This window comes from Rhea pennata, chromosome 1 (genome assembly GCF_028389875.1).
Source record: "Rhea pennata isolate bPtePen1 chromosome 1, bPtePen1.pri, whole genome shotgun sequence".
In the NCBI taxonomy this organism is placed as follows: Eukaryota; Metazoa; Chordata; class Aves; order Rheiformes; family Rheidae; genus Rhea; species Rhea pennata.
Window position 1 is genome coordinate 184231380 of NC_084663.1, and position 24986 is coordinate 184256365.

Genomic DNA, 24986 nt, shown 5'->3' on the forward strand with positions numbered 1-24986 from the left:
TAGTTAAGATACTCTACGCACTTAGCTCCTCTATAATCAACCATCTATAATGCATCTCAGAGGGTGAGTTGTTCCATGTCTGAATGCAATGTGGTCTTTACTTACTCGCCCCTCTTTTTTAGCTACTACGGTAATACATATTAGACCAGTTAAAGTTGGTTTATTTGAATTTTACATCTGAGAATAATTGTTCCTAGGCCTTATAGCTGGACAGGCTATGTCCTTTCTCCCCCATGCTAGGACTTTCTGGCCCATAAGGGTCAACTGAGCTGTAGTATCACCTATATGAATTTCCCTCATGACAAAATACAGACTATCAATTAGAGATTTCAGAGTTACCTTACAGGACACAGTAATAAGGAACATGGATCTGGATTATCTGTATCCCAAGAATGTAAATATGCACTGATATTAATCTCTCAGGAAGAAAAATGATGCAGATCTCAAATTTTCAAAGGTCTAATCAGATAAAATTGGTCCATACACTGAAAGCTCCTGGAAACATTTATACGTTCTTGCTGAATAGCCTCTGGTTACAGTAAGAAAACAGAGGAGTATTCTAAACCAGTAAAGGCTGAGCACAGATTAGTCAAATTTAGGCCACAAAATGGAGGGGAGAAAACCTTAAAAAAAAAAAAAAAAAAACAAAGAAATCATCTAGCCTTGGCCCAACTATTGGATTACTTTACAATTTCTATTATTTCCAAAAGAAACCTTCTCTGTTTGGAAAGCATTACCTCGTTTTATATGATTTATCTGTTAGTTTCACATGCTGTTCTATCACTCCACCTCTCCAAGACACTTTCTTAGTTCTGCTACCTTTTTCTCCATCTGCTGAATGTTCCAGTGCCATTGTCTTTTATTTGAATGAAGTTTGTTCAGTTGGCAATGCAAACGTTTTAGAATAGCCTCATATCTTTTATTCTGCACCTAATAAAATAGAATAAAGTATATTTCAAAAATGCTTTCCCAGTAAATTAATATTTACAGAGTAGGGTTCACCTCATCTGAAGTGCAGAAAATGAAACCTGACTCAATCATCTATGTTCACATGGTAAGTACTGAAGAGATACAGATAAATCTGTGAAGCAATTTATCAGGTTTACTCTAGGTATATCCTTTAGCATAATATGAACCATACCTCTTTCTCCCCAGTAAGGAAGCTTAAGTGACTATGTCAATAGGGGTATCTACTCTGTAAATGTCGGAAGTTAAACGAAGTGAATTCATTTATGAGGAGTCAGCACCTCATAGCTGACTATAGTGGTTTTGCCTCATAGCTGTGGCAAAACCACTTTGTATGCCAAAGATTTCAGGCTGCAGAGTAAAAAGTGAACATGGGAGAAATTTTCATTCTTTGAAATATGTGTTTGGGCATAGTTTAGAATATAAGTGAGGTAAGCTAAATGTCTGTAGTAGCATCTCCACTTTTGTAATGGATTTTGTTCTTAGCAAAACAATACTGAAACAATGCAGTACCTCAATGCTGAAGGAGGAGAATGGCTGCTGAAGACTCTTTGAAGATTTATATTCTAAAGAGTAAATACATGAAACATTCATTATAGTAAAAATGGAAATATTGGGTATTCACTTAAGGAAAATTTGGGCTCACTTATTTTAATTTGAATAGCATATGAGGGGTAGTGTATAATTATTCTTCTGCCTGCTTGTTGAAACATTTTTATGCTGTATTTATTGTACAAATAATGGTGTACAGCTGCATCAAAACGATAGTATTGCCAGAGACTTTCTATCATTGCCTAAATTTAAAATATAATTAAGTAACTTCCTCACTAATGCTTTTATAAATTGCACTGCCTTCTTTTATTGGTGATGAGTTGTCTTTATTTGTGATGCCTAGTTCTCCGCCATCATTCTTCACACCTTTTCTAGCAATTCTGTCAGATTCAGTCATCTGAACAAGTACTTGCAGGATCTGAACAACACTAAGATTGTGTTGTATGACACTGAAACATCTATGATCAATATTATCCACTCTTTAGAAATGTGCATCCTGTCATTGCAGAATAAAGACATGAATGAGGTGGTAGGTGACCTGATCCTCACTGAATGAGAGAGTTACCATTAAACAGCAGAGAGGAGATCAGCAAGGGGCTCCTTTGCTGATTTGGGGACAACTAAATAGCATGGAGTAAAAACTAGCAAGCAAAACATTGAGCAAGGGTCTGCAGGTTTGCATGGTGCTGAGGGAGAGAGAACAGAAAAGAAAGGAAAGTGAAAGAAATTGGAGGCTCTGGCTTAGGGAGCTGTAAAGGCCAGTTGGGAAACACAGCCCAATCTGTTAACATGGATGGAGATGGTCCAAGTAGTAGAGCATTCAATACTCCAAGTTTACATCCCTGTCCAGTAGTGTCAACGGGAACTGTCTGGCACCTCTGCTAAGGCAGAGAGCACTAACATGTTGACCTTGCATACATATAAGCTATCATTAGAAAAAAATACCCTGGAAGTTGTAGAATGTCCACCACTGGAGGTCTTTAAGAATAAATTAGACAAAATCTGTCAAGAATAATATAGGCACATGCTAAAGTGGAGGAAGAGGTGCAGCAGGCGAATAGACAGTCTTTTGAGCTTTCTTTCTCATATTATTTTACATCACAATTCATTTTCTATTATTTATGGATTTCTTGAATTAGTCTTTATGACTGATGCCTTACTCCTACACAGGTAATAACCATCATCTATTGTTAACACTCCTATCCAATCCTGGGAATCCTGACTTTGGTCTTCAAAAGATGAGTGGTGGTACTGTCACTCAGGAAACAGAGTGGGACAGGGTCTATGAGCCACCTTACATATCCATGGTTATCCCTGCCTGATGAGAAACATCTCAGTTACAAAGCATGTGTACAATTCATGAATTAGCCTGAAATGTCAAATCACTTCTCTTGGAGAAAGAAAACTGAGGCATATGTTTCCTTGCAGAAAGACATTTCATCAGTAATTCCTTGATTTTCCAAAATTCAGCTGCTTTAGAAAGGTATTCTAAATCACATTCCTGTACAATATGCTTAGTTAGGGAAACACTTGTAGGGAATGTGAAACAATACTGAAGCAAAGGGATAGCAACAGGGCTGTGAGGGTCAATTTATTCTTTCTGAGCACTAGCTTAGCCATTAGCAAGGCTTCAGTAGGAATTCGGTAGACACTTAAGTGCTCTGGAATATAGGCACAGACTTGAGTGCTTAAAATCATTGCTGAATCAAGGCTCCAGATGTTCTACAGCAATTACAAACTCATTAATCAAATGTGATTATTTGTGTGCATTTGGAGGGTCAGAATCCTGGGAACTCAAATGCTCTTGGCAAATTTATGACAGGAGACCAATCACTCTTAATCCATGCTGTGCTAGAAGCTGAGACTCCCCATGATATGTAGAAGTCATACAACAAGCTCCGATTAGGGGGTCAGTTTGCAGATTAAGACACCTAACTTTAGAGGTGTACACGTGAGCTCCATGTGTAAGTTCTCATTTTGATCAATAGAGACCTAGTCAAAAAAGCAAATAAAGTCTAGTAAGACTAAATTACGCAGCTTACCCTATGCAAACATCTACATTTGGCCAGCTGAGTTGCTGTCCAGACTCCATCAATTCTACTAACTGCATTTCCATAGATAATAGCACAAACTTGGCTGACTCATGCAGTCACCTACATTCAAACAGCTGCATCTAGGTGTCTGCAAACAGGAGCTGAATCCCATTCCTGCAGCTCAGCGAAACTTCACTTATGTCTCTAGTATCTTACTTTTTCCCCACATTTGCTTTAAGTATTCTTTCCTGGGCTGTGTTGAGTACTGTTGGGTATTAATGTCTCTGCCTGTCCACTCTCAGCTGGTATATCAAAAGTTGGACTGCTTGCCAGAAAGTTTTCAGCACTTAAAAGGATAACCTGATTAGATTTTTAATTCTGCTTCCTTCTGAGACACAAAGATCTTACAATCCAAGCAACCAAAATAAAGTTAACCTTCAGTCTATTTAAGTTGTTTCTGATAAAAGCAGAACATTTTTTTAGGCTGCCTAATTGGACTTTGTGTTTAGAGATCTTTTTTAGGAGGATGTTGCTTTGATAATAAAATATTTTCTCAGATGCTGAAGAACAGAATTGACCTATTTTAAAGTGGCTATATTTTGTCCATCATTCTGAGAATTCTCTCCTGCTCCTCATCATGGAAAATTATTCTTTTTCCTCCTAAATTTTGCAATGGACAATACAGCTAACCACAGATCAGTTAATCTTTATATTATCAGGCTTTGCTCATTAATTTTTGTGGTATTTATTTGAACTAACAAGATAGATGATGTGAAACTTTCAGGCTAAAAACTATCTAGACAGGCAGAATTTTAGTAAGGAACAAAATATAAAATATAGTTCAATTATTTTTAAAGAGGGAGTTTTAACTATTCATCAGAATTTTATCTTGACAGATAATTAGGAGCTGCTGTGTTTTCCCTAATTTAATGTCAGTTAGAGTTAGGAAGATTCATGGGAAGGCCATTTTCTTGGTGCAATTGATTGTCCCATTGATGAATTATCAGGAACCATAAGACAGGTCATGAATAATCAAGACAGTGGTGAGGTTTAAATTACTTCAATATTACAAATTCAAATTTTAAAGAAATAAAAATTGTTCATGCTGTTCTATTATCTACCATTCAGTGGTATTCATCTTCATATATAGAGCATTATTCTAAAAGTTCGCAGCTGAACTCCTTAAAAAATTTGAGGAAAAGTATTCATGTCAATTTTTCTCATGATAGCAGTTAGGTTCTGAAGTTTAGAAAGATTTTAACAATATGAAGAATTTGAGATTATACTGTTGCTGTATATGCTTGAATAGTGTATGGCTAGAAACCATGTGTAAAGTATTTCATAAATTCATCTGCACTGTCTCCATTCTGTCAGAGACTGAAATTATATTTTATTCAAATGACTCACCTCGATTTCTTTCCTAAGCTTAGCATGCAGTATTTTTTCTTCTTCTAGCAAATCTGTTTTTTTATAGATTAACTCTTTCACTTCTGTGATTTCCCTTTTTATAAATGTAATTTCTTCCTGCAAATGTAAATTAGGATATAGAAATCCACTCTCTAAATGATTGTACAGTACTTTTATTCATCTTATAAAGAAAGTCACATTTTAATAGTCACTTCATTAATAAAGATGAGATGAAGGTGTAATACACAACTTAATACACAAAATAATACACAATTTAATAATTTAACTTAAAATAATTTTTGATAATTTAGCAAATCATAGAGTTTTAGGTACTTAAGAAAGTATATTGATCTGAAATGTGCAAACAACTATAGCAGCACAGGAATTTTAACTCATTTTGGTGATTTTAACGTTGTTTAAATTCAATTTATTGGAAAATCAAGGAACACTCACTGTATTATTTGAGATAGAACTTTTTTCTCATATGGAAATATAATGTTAATGAGTCTTTATTTATCAATGTTTTGAGATTTACTTGTACAACCAAATTTTCATCAATTTACTTTAACACAGTAACACCAGATTTTAAGTAGTGACAGCTGCTTCAGAGCTCAAACTTGTGACTCCAGCTCAACTTCATATATGTGTTTGCTCAAATATTGGCAAAGTTTTGCAGTGAAAACTTCTTACATTCTACAGTTGTTAAGAAGTATTGCAATTAAGTACAAACAGCAGTGTTAGAGACTATAATACCAAAATTAATATATTTTCTTCTCTCCTCTTTTCCATTATGCTCTTAACAAATCTACCTCCTGCTGGCACATAGCTCAAATGTAGTTTGTTACCTGACAACAAAGCTAAATGAACACTGCACTCTTAAATGAAAAGTGTAACACTATGATCCAGACAATTCTGGAAAGTTTATGTAAATTTATCCAACAACCCACAGAATCCCGCAAAGTATTATTGGCAATGATACATTTTAATTTACAGCTCTGTAATATTTTTCATAGCTGAGTTCATTCTATCATGTAAGATGAATCTTTTACCACAATATGCAGAAAACAGTGACTTCTTTTTTTTAGCTGAAGTCTTAATTTCTTCAATTAATCCAGCATTGTAAAGTAATTGATACTCCCTATAGTTAATCTATCATTAAGGTATACATACTTGACAAAATAAGCATATTAGTTAAGCTATGCCAAAAATATTTCACAGAAAAGGAGAAGACTCAAAGAGGAATTACAGTACCTGTACTTGTTTAATAACAGATCCTTCTGGATTCTGGAGATCATGCATTAACTCCTCCTTCTTTCTCTTTAGCTCTTTAACAACAGCTTGCTTTTTAGCAAGTTCAATCATAACTGGCATTTTACTTTCCACCTCCCCAAAGAGATGCTTATGAGCCTTTATTTTTTCACGATATTCATTATTTCTTGCAAACATCATCTGGAACTCTTCTTGCACTGTTTCTGCATCAAGCTTCAGCCTTATATTTCCAGAACAGAGTGCTCTGACTTGGGCCACCAGACTTTCACAATGATATTTTGTTGTTTCTATGGCATCTTCTTGCTGATATATTTCCCTTTCTGTTGTCTTTGTTTCTAACAGAATAGACTCCATTTCTTTCTCAAGCTCCTGAAATTTAGCCTGTAAAATATTTCAGTATTCACTTAAGAGTATTTTTTATTTGAGAGGATCCTAGGTATCTAGTTAAACACTATAGTTTATATCATTTTCCTTTCTATTTGCTTAATGTGGTTTGTATGAAAGATACTAGAGATATAATGCAAAAGTACTGTCTTAGACATATCCCTTTTGACAAAAAAGATAAGTCTAAAATATGAGATAAAGTATCCTTCAAAATATGTAGGTTGTGCTATATTACATCTACATAAGTTTTTTAATGTTTGTTTAGAGAAGGCATCTGCTTTAATTCAAATCATACTAAAAATAGCTAACTGCGAAATAGCTAACTGCACAAAATACACCTACAAACACACATACAAACACACAGAATGGCATTTGCATCGACTGAGCTTAACTAATCTTATGTTGAGAGTAAGATTAATCTAGATATTTTAAACCCTGTAAGAATTAAGCACCTAGTTTAACTGCTGCCTATGTTTCTTCAGTCATGAGAAGTGGACACTCCCAGGTAGTGTTTCATCCCATCATAAGAGGCCTAAGATGGGAGCGCTCAGTTGCCATCTCAGAAGTGTTTGTCTCTCTGTTGACTACAGAGAGAGCCTAGATGACTAATCCAGGCTTAATATCAGCCTTGCAGATGACATAAATTAGTTACGACGAAACCCACCCTAAGTACCAGCCAACAGTAGTGCATTAAGTGAGAAGATTAGTAGCATAATTTATTACATCCATCATATTTTCCCTACTGGAGTGTCATGACTGGTGTGACGTCTCTTGTTGAATGTCTTGAATATACTAAAACTTTATTAACTTTTAAGAATAAAAAGTATCATTTATTTATGTATAATATTTAATTTTGAAATCTTGAGTTACAATTTTAGTAGGAGTTTTATCAGCGTTTGCCACGATCTACCAAGAACAGGCAAGCAAAAGATCTTAATTGTAAAAATCTCAAATTTTCAAAAGAAAGTTGTCTCACATATCTTCTGTGAATGTACAAATGGAACAGACTTAAAGATGAAAAAGCAGTCCTGCATTTTGACTTTTAAGTTTCTAATTGTTTAACCTGTTTTATTAACATTAATATTTGTTAATATTACCAAAGTGTTTATTTTTTGGGGGGGGAGGGGAGAAAGAAAACGTGACAGAAGAAGAAAAGAAATGAGCAACCTTAAGAATCTAGGATTCTGAAGTTCCATGGCTTATTAAAAACAAAATCTGCCTAAACAGTTCATTCATTAATTGTTGTAACAGTATCATGCTATATTATGATATCTTAAGTTTCTTTTAGGAGAATGATTCTTGAAAGGTGTGGCAAGATATTTAGATACATAAGGAATAAAGTTTTTCACTGCCTCTTAGGAGAAATTATCTTTGTGAAAAATTTCAAACCTCAGCTATTTCAGATGCAAGGATTATTTGGAGATGTTTACAACAGAAAATCACTATGTCCTTTTCCATTCTCCCATTCTCAGAAATGCCTGAATGCTATTATGGTTTTCCACAAACTTAAGTGTATGTCTCTCAGTAGAAACTTGGTCTCAAAAACTCAAATGATAATTGAAAATTCAATAATATTTGTAAGAGATTAGAACAGAAATGACTACATAGTCTTAAGGAAAAGTACATGTGACTATTACTGTTCCCTAAACAATTAGAAAATAAAAATTGTATTTAATGGCTGTTTAAGACACATCTACTTCAAACCATGGAGAAAAAAATGTATTTATTGTGAAAAAAAGGGCTAAGAAATATGATATAACCTAGTCAAAATCTGTCAAAAAGATGCTTTTAACTCCATTTTTCCCCATTCACGTCTTAGAAAATCAACATGAAAAATTTAAAGAGCTCTAAGTTTGTACCAATTATCTTAGAGGGAGCTATCTCGGTGGGATTTTTTTTAATACAAAAAATGAAAGCTTATGCTAGAACCTGCTACAATAAACTTTTAGTTATAATGTAACTTTATGTATTAACAACACACCCACACAGTTCTGGCAAAGTGCAAGTGCCATTCACAAAAAACAGAGTAGCTGCCTTAAATTTAGATACAAACACCCCAAAGAAACAAAATATGGTTAGTATCTCTTGTTCATAGGAATACTCCATCTAATCAAAGTATTGCAAATTAACTATTCTAAATAAGGCTTAGTACCTGCAACCGGAAAAGAACAGTTTTGCTTTTTTCTATCTCTGATGATTGTGAATGCTGCTGCTCTCCAACTTGTTTTACCACTTCAATTAGTGATGGAGAATTTTGCTCGGCCATTTTACACAAAAGGGCAGAACTGTAAGAACATAAGAGAATTGTTTTATCATAGTTCAGTTTAATGCCTTAATATTAGTGAAAGAGAATAAGACTTCTGTATAAGAGCCTAACTCAATACATAATTTAATTTGATTCATTTTTTATTATCAAGAACAGATCACTAATGGGTGGATACTCGAAGACAGTGATTGAGAATTAAAACTCTTTCTTGTAAAGCTTTTTAAAACGAAGTATTACAATATTCTCCCAGCTGCTTCACAGGACAGATCCTCAGGTTGTGAATATAGTCATAGCTCTAAGGGCATCCTTTGAATTTAGCCCAAACACTTACAATACTATTGCCGTTATCATACTGTAACTGCCCGTTAACTATCCAGTATCTTTAATGCAAGACAAAAAATAACCGAAAAAATCGTCACACTGAATCAATCATAAATTGATAAGATTGTAAAGATCACCTGAGTGATTAGAAGTGTAAAAAATCTGCACTGTCAAATAAGGTGGCACTACTTTCTCAGGAATATAATACATGAGACTGATGTGTATCTTCAGGACTAACACAAAGTAACCGGCAGAAACCCGAGCGCCATGAGACGCGAACACGAAGGGAAGGCGTCCCGCCGCCCCCTCGTCCCGCCTTCGCCTACCCGCGGCGCCGCTCGCGCACGCCCCCAGGGCGGGAGGCGCCCACCCCCTCCTTCCCGCCAACGGCCGCCAACGGCCGCCAACGGCCGCCAAGGGAGGGGGGCGGGGCCGAAGGCGGCCCTGAGAGGGGAAAGCGGCGCTGCTGCGGCCAGCGACGGGAGGGGAAGGGAGGGAAGGGAAGGGAAGGGAAGGGGTGGCACTGTGCCCGCAGGAGGCGGAGGGAGAGCGGCCCCTGTGACGCCTGGTGGAGCGGCGACTGTGCGGGGCCGCGGCCCGAGGCTGCTGCGGTTCTCGGGTGCATCTCGCGAGAGCATCCTGGCTGCTGGCATTACGAATAGCCGAGAGTATTTTCCTTACGGTTTTAATAAGCTTTTTTCGTGCTTTAAGTTCCTCCAGTTGTCTAATTCATTGTGTTAAACGCTATTTTCTGTTTATCTTATTTTGTCAATATTTGATGTGCATATAAATTTCAGTGACCCCTTTGAGCAAGAAGAAACATGTCCCCAGCTAGCAGTTTTTGCCCGGCCCATTTTGCACTCCTCACTTTACACGAACAAATTTCTCTCACATCCATTCTTTTATGAGTTGCAGGTTAAAACATTTTCACTTTCGGCTTGAAAGGAAATCCTAAATCTTTGTCGTTGAGTTTTTCATCTCTGGATACCGTCAGTTTCTTTCATCTCTGCTTTGAAATTGGATGACCAAAGCTGAATATAATACTACAGCTGGGGAAGTAATATCAGTTTGGCATTCTATTCTCAATAGTCTTTTGTACCCTGAATATTTTCTGGCCTTTTCCTTTGCCCTTTTCAGCATTTTGCGCTGAAAATATCTCAAAGTCTTTTTTTTTTCTTTTTTTTTTCTTGGTCTGGTTGAAGGAAACAAAAAGCTTGTGCTGGTCCGTCTTTCAGGCCTGACTGTGGTCAGTGTACAAGGCTGGGATGGAAAGCAGCAGTGTTGTGGCTCCAGTCAGCACATTGATCAGGTCACAGTTCTCTGGATGAGAGTCTCCTAGAGGGGATATAGACTGAGACACTTTCCCCTTTGATTAGTACCAGGCGGATGTCTCCTGGCCCATCAGCAATAATTTCCCCTTCCAACTGCTCAGGTTTAGCAGATCATGCACCCACACAGAATGCCCTATAGACCAGAACTGCATGGTTGCTGAGGGGGCTGCAAGCAATCTGCTTCCTGGATATTGGGGACCCCATCCACTCATAAATCAGTTGGGCTATTTGATCTCTCTGTGTACACCACAGGGGTTGGGATCCAATCGCAACCTCCACTTCTTCAAGATAGTTTGAGTCAATGACCCTTGCAATGATGTCCACCTCCAGAGAGCCAAAGTATTACAGGGCGCCATGCGATTATAATACCCTTGAGGTATGGTGGCTACCAACCCCATATTCAGAGGACGGTAGCTCTCTGGTTCTAGGGTTATTTCTTTGTGTGATAGTCGCAGACCCAACCCTGCACTGCTGGGCAGAGCTCACCTGTGGAGGCATGCTTGGAGGTACAGCCGTTGCACTCTAAGCACATGTGGCTGCACAGTGGATTCCCCTTTGAAGTGAGCACATGGGGCAGAGTCACACAGTGGTTGGTCATTGAAGCAGGCAGTTGCCTGATGAATGTTTTTGCTCCTGTACCAGTAAGGGATAGTTTGCACGCTGCTCTTTGAGCAGCCCATTTATTCACTCTGTCAATTCTGCCCTTTGCGGATGGTAGGGTATATGATATAACCAGGCCATTCCTCACTCTCCGGCCAAATTTTGAATGTCATTCCCTGTAAAATGAGCACCCTGATCACTTTGGATTTCCACAGGGGAACCATACAACCCAATCAAGTTTCTAATGCCCTAATGATGTGAGCCTGGGTAGCTGTGGTGTAGGAGTAGGTATACAATAGTCCATAGCAGGTACCTACAGCGGTCAGGACTTATCTGTGCTTCTGGCTTGCTGGTAAGGGTCCGATATTATCAGCTTTCCACACCTCCCCAGGCTTTTGCACTCTTGGATATAACACTTTTTGGTCCTCAACCACTGCAGAGCTAAGCAGGTACAACAGGGGCAACGCTGCATGGCCTGTTCTGTGCCGCTGGCAGCTGCTCTTCTGTGTATGCTGCTGGCAGGATCATGAGTGTCTCCAGCTCCCACACCTCTGGTGGCTGTGTGCTGCTCTGGCTGCAGCTCTGTGCTGGGGTTTACTGTCACACAGTATGGCCACTCACAGCAAGTCCGGGAACATAGTGCTATGACTCACTCTTTTTTCTTTTTCATGTTTACCCTTCTGATTCCTGCCTTCCTATCTCTGCTAACAGAGGATGCCTTTGCTAACGGAGATAGCAGTGCTGCAACTTCCCCCGCTGTACTGGTCCCACCCCCAGTTGTAGGCAGCACCATCACTTTAAGATGGGGAGAGGGCAGTTTGCAGCATCTTAATCCGTATAGTTTTGCTCATGAGGACCTGATCCGTTAAAGTCGGAGGAATAAATTCCGGACAACATTTCTAATTGCCAAAGCTAGTTTATCCCTGCTGCGAAAGTAGTCCACCAGGTGAGCCTGTCATCGATGTCTGTGGCAGTCAGCCAGGTTAATCGCGCCGCACCCAGCACCCACTCTATTAGGGAGGGGGAAACTTTGGTTTTGCTGTTCTGGGGTGCAGAGGGTGTTATGCAGCTACCAAGCTCCTCTCCAGTAAAATAAACTGCCTCTGCCCCATCCTCCCACAGCCTTAACAGCCACTCTAATAACCTTTCATGAGTCTTCTGTCTGAAATGGCCCTGTGTATCCTGCAGCTCTGATACTTTAAAGGTAGCTGTGATCCCTTGCAAATTGACTTCATTCAATCTGGAAAGCTGCTGCTCTACCATAAGCTGGGCAGCTACCCCCGCCTTGTGCTCTGTGTCTGTCCAAGCTGGGGTCTCGCTGAAGTCCCAGATGTTTCCATCCCAAGTTCCCAGATCCCAGTCCGGTTTTCATACCTGTGCCTGCACAGCCAGGGGACGAACCTCCTGCCAGCCACCAATGCAAGTGGTCAAAACAGCACACTGATGCTCCAACTTCTCGGCCTAATCCATAGTTGCAGTCGCAACCTCCTTGGTCATTTGTCAAGCCTCCTTAGCAGCTTCAAGATCACTTTCCAACTGCGCAATTAGCTGGCATTTTCTCAACAGCATCTTGTCCTGGGTGCAGGGCACAGTCAGGAAGATCCACTCCAAATCCCCTGCTGCTTTTTGCGTCGCCAGCCCTGCTTTTTCCAGTTGGAGCTTGGAAACCAGTTTCACGAGCCACTCTGAATTTACCCCCTGCCCACTCTCTAGCTCCAGCCATGCTGTGGGGGCGACCCACCCTGCCACTCCGCAAGGCATGGGTGCCCACCAACCCATATCAGGCCACTGGAGAATGCGGCTCACTCTTTTCCTTGTTCTTTTGCCCCCAAAGAGGCAGCTCCACACCAATATCCCACTGACTACGCCAAACGTGACCACAAGGTGGGCAAGAGAGGGTCAGACGCCAGCGGAGAGAGACACTCAAGGTTCATAAGAGGTTAAACAGGATAGGTTTAATAAAGGACTTACACCACAACCTGCATGGGGAGCCCCAGAAACTGTGAGGAGGGATTGCCAATGGGAGGCTGCTGGAGGCACAGGTCGGGCGCACAGGTCAGACTCACGGGCAGGACTCGACTCGTTGTTCCTAAAGGGGCCTTCAATCTGCTGGAACTATTTCCTTACCTCAGCTGTACTAACCTTGAGCCGCTTCTGCCCGGGAAGCAGCTAGACGTTGTTGACAAAGTGGAATATGCATGTCTGACCCTGACGGAAATTTGGTCAGTGTGTAGTTTCACACGCTGAGCCTGCTACCACATACTCTGCCAGTCACAAAATCCTCGACAGATTTTCCACAGGTCTTCACTATAACACTTCATGAAAAGTGATGTCTGGGTGAAGGAAGGACAAGATACCCGGGCTGGTTCCCTTTGGGAGGTAAAGTCAGGACAGTTCAGCTCTCATCCCTTCCATCTAGCAGCGGCTCCAGCACAGAGCAGCAGAAAAAGGAGGGAAAACGGCAAGAGACACCTGAGATATATTATGAGGCTCGATCTGGGAGAAATATAGGTTTATGCCAGTAATAATCACCACTGAGAAAATGTATTTATTATCATGTGATTCTTGGAGAAACTGATACAAATTCCTCATTCCCCCTCCATGTCTTTTTGACCATTGCATAATATTCGTAATATTCAAACTTTTTAATAAAGCTCTATAGAGTATACAGACTCCTGTCCAGTTACAAAAAAATGCCCAGTTTTAGCGACAGCTTTTGAAAATGACTTCGTATTTTCCTGCTCTCAGGAGAAACTGTCTTCCTCATTTCTGGCCTATGACCCTGAAGGCCTCTCATAACCTCTCTCTCAGCATTAGTCCTTCTAAGTATGTTTTTTTTTTTTTCTTGACTGCCTGCCAGATCTTTCACTGGAACCCTTCAGAAGTTACCTTTTAGAAAAGGACACTTTTTTTCCTGTGTGCACGAGTTTTGCCATGGCTTATTTGTATTCATATTCTTATTCTTATTTCAGCATACTGAAAACTTCTGAATCTGTCTGAGGTTCAGCAAAGCTAATGCATTTGCACGTATGATTACAACAGGGAGTTACATGGCAGGGTTAACACCGCTTCCGGGTTTAATGCTACCCAGGCACTTAATCATGTTGGTGCCTTTCTGCACAGTTTGTTCTCTCCTGAGGCTAGTGACAGCAACAAAGCAGGGTCTCATCTTGAAGAAGAAATACAGGTTCCCACTCCAGTCTTACCCAGAAGTGGAATTTCCATCTTGTACAAATCAGCTGAAGACTGACGGTGCAAATTAAGATATATAAAGCTGGTAATGTACGTTTATATCAGATGATTTCCAGAGTGTAAAGGGATTGCCCACCTGTGTGAGTAAATATCTGCATTTTAAACTTTATTTATGAAAGCTGCATGCACTTAATGTAAGCACTGATTTCTGTTTCTTCTACGTTGCCTAAATAACCCTAAATTAGGAGGCAGTGTTTTGTTTTAACCTGGTTTAAGAAGTTTTAATGCTTTTTTTCAGCTTTGTGGTTGTTGCAATATACTAGTTTGTTAAAAGTGTGCTTTCAAATCCTGCCTGCTTGGACTGCTTTAATGGCCTGCTTTCTTTCTCTGGGCATCTCTTGCTGGCAGTTAAATATATCTTGCCTTTTTCATTTTGTCAAAATTACCAGTTTTCTGAAATTCTGTGAGAAAATAAGGTGACCAGCAGGATCCAAAGATGCAGGAATTGCTAGCGTTCTTTTCTCATCTGACAGAGACCTTTCAGAATTAGATTTCATGTTTTTTTGAAAGTTATTTTTATATAATTTTCTACCCTGATCTGGTACTTCTCTGTCATGTGGTTTTATTTATTTTATTGCTTCTTTTCTATATTCACTTTCTGCTTTTTGTTCTTCCTGTCCTCTCTGCTCTTCCCTTTATTTATCCGTTTCTTTGATTTTCTTTTCTTGAAGTCTGTGACAGAGAATCTTTCTACTCTCCACCTTTTTGTACTGACAGTGTCTCACAGAGTGGGCGAAACAGCTAATGGGTGGCTTTGGCTTCAAGTTGATGCAAGTATTTGTCCTGCATTGTGTACTTAAATGAGCAGCTCTTTAGAAAATACACTTAACCTTTTCTAATACAGTTACATATAGTGAGACTTTCCATAGAAACTTAGGTCTGTGGAGCTTAAGTTGTTTAAAATCTGAATAGCCATGAACATTTTTCATTCTAACATTGCTTTGCACATTGAGCCTTGTTTTGAGAAGGGTTTTGTGTGGGTGACTTAGAAGTCACTTTTTTAGTCAAAAAGTTTTATTATGACTGTAAGTAAATGTACTTCTGACAGTATTGACCATAGTGGGGCACCATGATGAAAAACTGGAAGGATATGAGGATGAATCAACCTCATGATTTCTGTGTGTACATCCCAATAATTGCCCCTGTAGATTTTTTGCAATACACACATAGCTTAATAACAGTGCCGGCAGTTACCTCTGCAAACATTTCCATCATTTATTGAGTGGTATTTTTCTGGGGAAGTACGAGGACAGCAATTAGCTCTACTAACCTTACTCTATTGACATATCTGAAGTGGAGCAATAATTTGTTTTTCCTCTACACCTCTGCTTGTACTATCTTTGTTGGAGTTATTAGCTGTAGTTACATTGGGATCTTGTCATTGAATTACAAGCCTCCCACAGAGATAATCAGGATAAAGAAGGAAATCTCCTTATTTCCCAAGTCATAATCTTTGACATCACTCCATTTCAACACTGTATGCTTAGCAAGCTGCTTTTTCTACATTTTTTTTTATCAGTTGTGTAAATAATACTCCAAGGAAGATCAGGAGTTATAAATCCCTTGGCAGATGCTTTTATCTGCTGTCATATTTTGATACTTTCAGTTCAGCCATTTTGATAAATTAATCTTTGTAAGTATACAACTCACAGAGAAGAAAATATCATTTTGAGTTAGAATTATTTTCCTTCCAGTCTAGGTGAAAGAAAAATGGAGAATATAAAAAATGCTTTCTATAAAACCTACCCTGAGTAGAGAATCTGTTAAAATGAAAAAGGTCTTTGACCTCTCATTTTAATGTAGAAACTCTTGAAATCCATTGTCAATCATAAAATACCAAGGAGGACATCAAGTCCACCATAGTGGATTCATGTACAAAGCTTTTCCGCAGGACAGTGAAATGCTGTGAAGCCAGAACACATAGGAGAATGGGGAGTTGTGACAGGAAGATAGTGCCAGATGTTGCATAATATGGTTAGCTCTGCTAGCAGAGCAGATTTGAAGGACTTGAAGACCCTCAAGTCTTTTAATAACAATGCATTTAGAGTAATAATTAATACCTTTGTTCCTGCAAGGGTATTAATCTATGTTCAGACACAATGTGTTACTGTGCCACAAAAAACTGTGGTGTTAATGAATACTGTAAACGAATCTAAACACTAATGACAAAGCTGTATCATACTCCTCCTAGGCCAGGCACAGTACTTGTCAATGAACCTTAATAGCCACCTATTCAAGGTTCCTGAAAGAAAAGGGAACTGATGTCTTGTTCCAGACCTCTGCAGGAGGCTTGCACTGGAAACAAAGGAAAACTTATCAAAGATAGAGAAAAAAAAATGTTTCTAACAGAATATATAAAATAAAGTCTCAGAGCAAAAGAAAGAGGAAGAGATGGATGGACAGGTTTCCACAGATAGGTTACCTAGCAGGGCTTAGATTGACAAAGTTCAGCAAAAAAAGAAAACAAAAATGGAAGTACACTATGGACCACTAGACAAGCGATGAGCTACAGGATGATTTTGGATGATCTTGATGAGTCTTGATTTCAGAACAAAGAATGCCAGTAGCCTAGTGAGGAAACTGAGACAGGAAGTTGTGCAGAGTATACATAATTTACTTGTGTGTATTGCTTGTGTTACTAAATAAAGTTTCAGTATCCTGTGCTAAGTTCCTGCATGTGTGTGTTTGTTGCCATGCCTGTGTTCGCAGATAAAAGAACTATGCTATCATGTGAAGGTAGCAGTTAGAAATCAGGAAGTCAAGACTTTTGGTAGGAATATAGAAAAAAATGCTAAAAATCCTGTGAAGGCCTGTGTGAAATGTGTGTTCACAGCTCAGCACCCCCACAGCCAGAAGGGGTAGCAGATATAATGCTGGGGATAATTGTTTTAATTTCCCCTCTCTCCCCAATTATTGTGGAAACCAGTACCAGCAAGCTGAGAGCATTAAAACCTCTGTATTTCGTTCCTCTCACAGGAGCTGGAGGAATGCCCAATGTCAGAAATCAAGACAATTCATTATCTTAAGGTAGATTAATTGCACCAATAAAACTAGTATTGCAGACTAACCTTTCATTATCCCTGACCTGGAAAAAAAAATGAAGTAGGTGAGTAGTAGAGAAATTTAAATAAATACTGAATAATTCTGATTCTTGGTGCAATAGTGGATGCAGTGGGAGAAATCCAAAGACATTTTATTACTCTGTCACCTTTTCTAAGCATTACCACTGAATGTATCCCCTTAATAAAATAACACTACATGTTTGGACTAATGCTGTCCTCTTGCCTTTTTGTTTATTTTTTTATGGTTTATTATTGACTACTTGGTAGTTATAGGAATCTTTCAGTTGCCTGGAATATGGTGGAAGCAGTACTAATTGATCTGTTCAGCCTGCCATCGAACTTGGAGAACAATATCCAGAATTTACTGTGTAACATGCTGGGAACTATTGAAGAATGCTCTTCCGTCACTGCTCCACTAGTTTATGTCATGTGCTGGCAGACACCACAGAGTGAAAGGAATGGTGATCGAGAGTCCCTGCTTCCAGCTCTGAGAGATTTTCAGACTCTAAAGAAAAGCCTGGAGGTGGTACATGCTCTGACTACAGCTGCTGCTTTGTACACTATCAAACAAAAACTAGATGAAAAAGACTTAAGCATCATTAAAATTATTCTACCTGCCTTCAGAAGGGACTTAATGAAAGTATATATAGATCATCTCTTTACTGCAGTCTACCAGTTTGAATTTGAGGATTTACAGATGGCATCTGATTGTAATAACCTACTGATAGCTGAACCTCAGACTGAAGGGCATACACTTCCTACCCAGGACATAGAGCTCATCACAAGTGAGATTCAGACGTATTTGCAAAGTCTGCCAAGCCTTAAAGGGGAGCTCACCATCCTCAGATCTTACCTGATCCCAGGTAAAGTGGAAAACAGCTTCTAACTATGTCTCGGCTAATACATTTTATATAGGCTATTCCTCAGCATACTTCTTGCTTTAAGGGAATCACAATATTGCTCAAGATTTGGAAATCTCTTCAGGCAGCAAATAGTACAATATGATGTTGCAATAACATGTCTTTAAGAGGGGGAAGTATCAATGCAAGTGAAGTAAAAGACTTCCAGGTCTGTTCCGGACCTGGGGGCACAAAGAGAGGAAGAGGCCTAGCATTACTGCTAGGTATTACTGCTACTGCATTACTGGCAACATTACTGCAGATGGCAAAATCTCTTCTACTCTGGGGATTACACACTGTGAAAGTTAACTTCATCTTCCTTAAAGTCAAAGCAAGATTTCTCGTGCCCTGTGGTCTCACGTATGCCTGGTTAATCAGACCAATGTCTCAGTGTCCCTGCCATGGTGTGACCCAGCATGCTGCTGTGTAATTATGGGATCTCCTGATCCAGAAGAAAGCTGAGACGTTTGCTACTACAAATATTTGGAACTGTCTTTCCCTAAAATCCAGAATCTGAAGGGAACATGGGTGACTTAAAAGCCTTCAGTCTTTCTTTCTCATTGGGCTTCAAGTTTCTGATTGTGACTTTAAAACAGTCACACTATAGAAAAGATTTACCAAATGTCCGCTCTGATTATATCAGAGCTCCCAAGCTATTCAGATAGCAAATACCACTTCTGGGACTACCTGTATTTGACTTTGTCATGAAGAAAAAAAACCATTTATACCTAAAAACACTGCTTCCATTTGGGTGCATGGGGCCATGATATGGGGTCTGCACTGTAAAAATAGAGGATTGTTCAATTAAATTAGAAGTTCTCAATGTTTACTTCTGAAAGATGCTTGAGATTCTATAAGAAATTTTCAAGACTGATATTTTTGTCAAAAAACCTTGGGAGATTCCACCTCAGAATATTGCTTTTAAAATCTACTCTAATTTTCTTCAGTGAGTTACCTCTTTTCTGAGGTTTGCACCACAGCCCTGTAAAATGTCAGGCTAAATCTGCCAGGCAGACTTCTTCTTGCTGGCACCCCTCTGCCTAGACCTCAGTGGATTAGAATGCTTAATGTGATAATAGGAAACTACTATTTCATCTCATACTTTTACCATGTTTTCTTTCAGCAAAAGGCACAAATTCTGTTACTTTTAGCAGAGCCAGAAGGAAACTTAGAATCCTTGAATTTAAATGCCATAATTAACTAAGAGGTTAAGTAAGTCTCAACTTGCTTGGTTGATTCTAGTTCTTTTCAGCATAAAACCATGTAAAAACTGGATTTGTCTTGTCTTGAAAGCAGTTGTTTGTTGTTTTCTTTGTGTTGCTAGATAATATCTTTGTACATGGATTCACCACAAGGACAGGTGGGATCTCCTACATACCAACTTTAAGCTCCTGCAATCTCTTCAGCAGTTCCAAGCGGAGGGACCCACAAGCTGTGGTTAAAGAAAACCTCCGGAGGCTAGCTAATGCTGCAGGATTTAACCCCGAGACATTTCACAGTATCAAGGTATCTTATCAAACAGTAGATCTGTGTAAACTGATCAAATCTATGTATCACTGGTTAAAACTATGTGAACTATTCTTATCTTTCTCAAAAAGAACTTGTGAGAATGAGGACTATTAAAACATTCATTTTTGCATAATAGCTGCCAATAGGAATAGCTGCCAAAACTTATCAGTCATTCGACACTCTGTGAAGAAGAAGCACTGCTTCTTATCCCAAGTATATTCTAACAGATTCGGCCATTTAACTTACCCCAGAATAGAATAATCAGATAATGGTCAGAGAAGTTTCTCTTAAAAAAAAAAAAAAAAAAAAAAAAAAAAAAAGTACTTCTTCAGTGGCTTTCTGCTGATACATTTGTATGGCATTTGAACAAGAGAACACCTGATTTCCATGCATAGCAGTTGGTGGAAAAGAGAAGGTTTCATGCAAAGAAGATTCTTGTATTAATCAGAACTTGAATTTTTGCTGCCTTATGACTGTGCATGTTCTGTTTTTGTCTTGACAGACTAATCATGGTAATACTGTGTGTATTATGGGAAAGACAGAGCCTGACAGTTATGATGGAATAGTTACAAATCAGAAAGGTGTTACAATAGCAGCTCCGGGGGCTGATTGTATACCTGTACTATTTGCTGATCCTGTCAGAAAAGCCTGCGGTGCTGCTCATTCAGGTAGGAATTTTGAATCACAGACATCAAAATAACCAGAAGACCACTGGAAAGAGAGCTTTGGAGTGGGATTTATAAATTTGCAACTGAAGGTGCACTGAATGAGAACAAATAAATCCAAGATCACATAACAATTTAGTTCCTGGCTTGTTAAAGTTGTATTCTGCCCCAAAAGGATCAGTCTTGAGAATATTTGTTTCTAGAGCTATGAAATTTGTTAATTATACAATTTTTTTCTTTGGTCTGGTTGCTATAACCAAATTAAATTTTGTGTGCCTCACGAAACTTCTTATGTAAAAGAATGCCTGTAAAGCCAGTGCCTCCAACAATCATTTTGAATCAGAAGAAATATTTGTGTAACCCAAACCAAACGCAAGTAAAACTGAAGCAGGGATGGTTAGAAAACCCTGAGGATGTGTTCCACTTCTTTAGAAGATGTCCCACCTGTTTGGCTAGGATACTTATGTAGTGGGACCATCCCGTTGAGGCTGTTTCACCTTATAAAAAACTCCTATGTTTATGAGGTCAAAGAGAATGAATGCCTGAGAGTTTCTCCTTGGCTTTGATGCTAATACACACCTTGGTATGGTGGAAGGCTTCACTGCTACCTTGATCTCATGAATATCACCTAATTCATGTAATTATTTATGTATTCCAAGAATTATCTATAACCCACTCAAATTTTTGAATCATCCTAACATAATCAGAGCTTTGATTTTCCATCAGTAAAGTTGTTGCTTCCACCCTCCCACCACCACTAAGAGTTCACTGAGCCTTGTATGTAATATAGTTTAGGTATCATTGGATGCCTTTGAAATGCAGACTCCTAACAACTAGCAAGACGTTTTGTGGATGAGTTATTGTGTTTTTCTTAAATGATTATGAGAGGCTTTAGTCATACTACACAAGAGCTCTGTAAACTTGTCTATTTTCAGGATATCCTTATGTGAACCATAGCAAGCTTAGGTTAAAGATGCTGAGAGAAATGAGCTCTACCACAGCTGACTGTGAGAGAGGGAAATGTAGTTTTAATGAGGAGAAGGGACAGAAGCAAGTTTTCTGCTCCTGAAAGTTATAAGAGATTGAAATTTTACACTTTAAGTTTTTAAACCTCATTAAAGATAAATACTTCGATCTGTAGCTGTTACTTTCTGTGCTGCCTTTCACTTACCCAGTTATGCCTTTCCTGACCCACGACATTGTTCCTTCAACTGCTGCCTTCTCCATGCATACCGCCCATATCCAAACTGAACTCCCATCATCCATCTCGCAATTTCTGGGCCTCATTCCCATATCACACTGCTTGCCGTGTCTCCGATTATCTTACAAATTTCCTTTCCTAAATCCTTTCCTTCCTGTCCAATCTGACCTCGGTTCATGTCTGACTTGAGCACGTTACTATGTATACAAATAAAGGCAATTAGGTACAGGAACATTTCAGTCTTTGGATGTGGAAAAGTAAAGGAAACATGAACTAGTATATCCTGTCCTTTGGTATGAGGCTGTCCCTGTGAAATGCAAAGAATTCTTGGGACTCAAGCTAAGATCTGAGAACTCAAAGCTGATCTTCTTCTATCTATTCCAAACAATGCCAAAGTGCAAAGACAGTTTACATATCCTGTGATCGAATATCATAAAGCTAGAGGCTGGAGCTGCTTTTTTTTTGGGGGGGAGGGGAAATTAATACAAAAAATTCATCCTTTTGTAAAAATATGTTTCTGATTGGAATATATTTCTATTATGTCATATTCCTGTTGAGATGTTTCAGGCCAGGACAAGCAATAAGGTATGTTCTAGTTGCCAAAACACTGGGAGGAAGGAATTTTGGAATCCTAGTCCAAACTATTATCTTTAGTATCCAACTCTGCGAAATAGTGGTATCACTAAACTGTCAGCTGTTAATTAAAAAAAAAAAAAAAAAAATTGTGCTATGTCTGTCTGTTTGTGTCTTTAATAATGATATATATATTAGCTACTGTAAAATTAAAGAGAAAATTTATACAATCTATTTAATTTTTAACCTCTCATTTCTCTCAGGATGGAAAGGCACTTTGTTAGGAGTTTCTATGGCCACAGTAAATGCTATGGTATCTGAATATGGCTGTAATGTGAAAGATATCTTTGTGGTCCTGGGTCCATCTGTAGGACCTTGCTGCTATAAACTTCCTCAAGAATCAGCTAAAGAATTTCACAGAATTGATCCAAAGTGTGTGAGACTTTTTGACTCTGCAAGTTCTTATATTGATCTTAGAAGAGCAACACGGTAAGTCTACTGTATGCATTTCTGTGACATAACACTTTTTATGGTATAGAGTATTATCCAGCAATATTGTGGTCAGGGTTACAGTACTCTCCAGCACTTTGCGGATCAAGGTTTGAATGAATGGCATTGGCTCAGCTTTGCTGGATTTCAACTATTATTTTACTGTTATGCTTTAAAAGTAGTTTCTGGACTCTAAACAAATGTTCAGATTAAATGGGTTCTTACTGGTTGCACAAGAAGGAATGTGTCTTAAAGAATGTAAAGATGTACTATCAATTGTTTTCTGTTTCTCTTGTTTTCTTTAAGGATTCTTCTTGAGACCAGTGGGATTCTTCCTGAGAACATCCAAGATGATTCTGTCACAGACCAGAATCAAAATGTTACTTTCTGTACTTCATGCCACCCGGATAAGTTTTATTCTCACTTTCGCGATGGCCCTAACTTTGGGACACAGATTGGCTTCATATCAATCAAAGACTGAGTTAGTATCTCTTACTCTTGAACAGTATTTGGACAATGTCTGGTGCATTGCCTGGCATCCTGCTCTCTAGTAGGTCTTCATTCTTCTTTTCATGGACTTTCAATAAGCAATTCACAGGTCTTGGGATTCTCCTGCTTTCCTTCCTGCCATTCTGAGACAAGAAGAAATAGCTAAGGTATGAGGCCAATAATTCTTGTGGGAGATAAGCCAAAGAGAACAAGAACAACCTCCACCGATGACAAAGCCCCTCTGAAATACAGGATGCAAGCTCCCGTTGTCTTGACCAAATGTTTCCCAGAAACCTCAGTGCCTTAAGATTGTGAAAGCACAAAAGCCAAAGTCAGCATTAGCTTCTGAATGAACTGTGACATACTGATACAGGAAACCTGTATTGCATGTTAATTGTTTGGGAACACCCAATTTCAGTGACTTCATGTGAAGATTAACCATAGAGAATGATGTGCCTGGACTTGTTTTTGTTCTTCGGATTAGTTTAAAGAAAGCGCCAAAATACTTACAGGGCTTTCCCTATAGAAAAATAAGTTATATGACTGAGGTGCAAACTCATGAACCCTTACCCTTCTGTATTGTTTTCATTGTATGAAGGATAGAACTAAGACTCTTAATATGATATGACATCTGTGCTTATGTTCCTTTAGCGTTTTTCATTAATCTATTGTCTCTCAGGTAATCTCCATTGAGACTTTCTGAACAGTCCTCAGTTATTTGCTAAATATCTTTAAAAGAATATGAATTTAGGCAGAAGATCAGCTAATTTTACCGACCAATAGCTGACTTACCTGTTTTGCTAACAAAACCCAAAGCTGCCCATTTTTCTTATGCTCCTATACTTTGCAGACATCTCCATAGATGTGACTGTTCCTGACACAAAAACAGTGGGAACCTCCTTATAGTTCAATCCTTTTTCTTTCAGGTCTAAAACTGTTTACTGTAGCTTGCAGAGTTCCCAAGCATGAGTTTTGGGAGGACTGTCCGTAGGCGGTACTTTCCATTTTTGAATCTAAAGAGCTTTAGAAATTATAGAATATTTTGCCCACTAGAGGTCAGTGTTCACTTACTCTGGGCTTCCACCCCTGCCTGTACTGTGTGGCTGGCTTTTCAAACAGCATTTTGCAAAGCATTGAATAGCATATGCTCTTACTTTTGCCAGTGCAGTCATCTGCCAAGTTGTTCTGGTATCTCTGCTTGAAGAGTAGCCTGTTTTTCATTTTACTGGACTGTCATTCAAAGCTTTTCATCCTTGTCCTCTTGGAGAACAGATTTTTGTAAAAACTTTCTTTTAATTGTGAATGATATTACTTAGATAAGAGTGGTTCTGATTAAGTTACCCTGTGGTTATAGCTGTCTACCAAAAATTATTTCTTCCAATTCCTCTACCTCTTATTTAGAAATATTATTAGGTACTTCTCTCCTGTTGTAGTACTTCAGGCTTTTAAAATAAAAATTGTTTCAGTTATCTTTGAAAAACCTCTTCACTACTTTCATCATTCTCAGCTTCAGTCTGTGACTTTACTGCCGGAATTAGGATTTTAAGTTCCAACAAGGGTTCAGGCTTATGCTCAGCAACTTAATGCTGTCAAGCATGTTAATGCACACTAACTGAGCTACGATCATGGTATGTGTGTCTATTACTGAGCTATGGCAAATATAAGGTAATTACAGACACCAACAGGCATATCTTGCTGCACTGAGTAAAAAATCACTA

At 38.8% G+C, this 24986-nt stretch overlaps 2 protein-coding genes across 2 annotated transcripts; one reads left to right on the forward strand and one right to left on the reverse strand.

Moving 5' to 3' along the window:
* Positions 1-780: 780 nt before the first annotated feature.
* Positions 781-8877, reverse strand: CCDC122 (coiled-coil domain containing 122). Its single transcript, XM_062576277.1, has 4 exons — positions 8764-8877; positions 6210-6608; positions 4959-5075; positions 781-930 (listed from the first exon to the last, which is right to left on the reverse strand). Exons 1-4 carry the CDS (start codon positions 8875-8877, stop codon positions 781-783), a joined length of 780 nt encoding a protein of 259 aa, XP_062432261.1.
* Positions 8878-17738: 8861 nt separating this feature from the next.
* LACC1 (laccase domain containing 1) lies at positions 17739-24705 on the forward strand. Its single transcript, XM_062576289.1, has 5 exons — positions 17739-18306; positions 19667-19848; positions 20354-20519; positions 22554-22779; positions 23086-24705. Exons 1-5 carry the CDS (start codon positions 17739-17741, stop codon positions 23258-23260), a joined length of 1317 nt encoding a protein of 438 aa, XP_062432273.1. The 3' UTR covers positions 23261-24705.
* Positions 24706-24986: the final 281 nt, after the last annotated feature.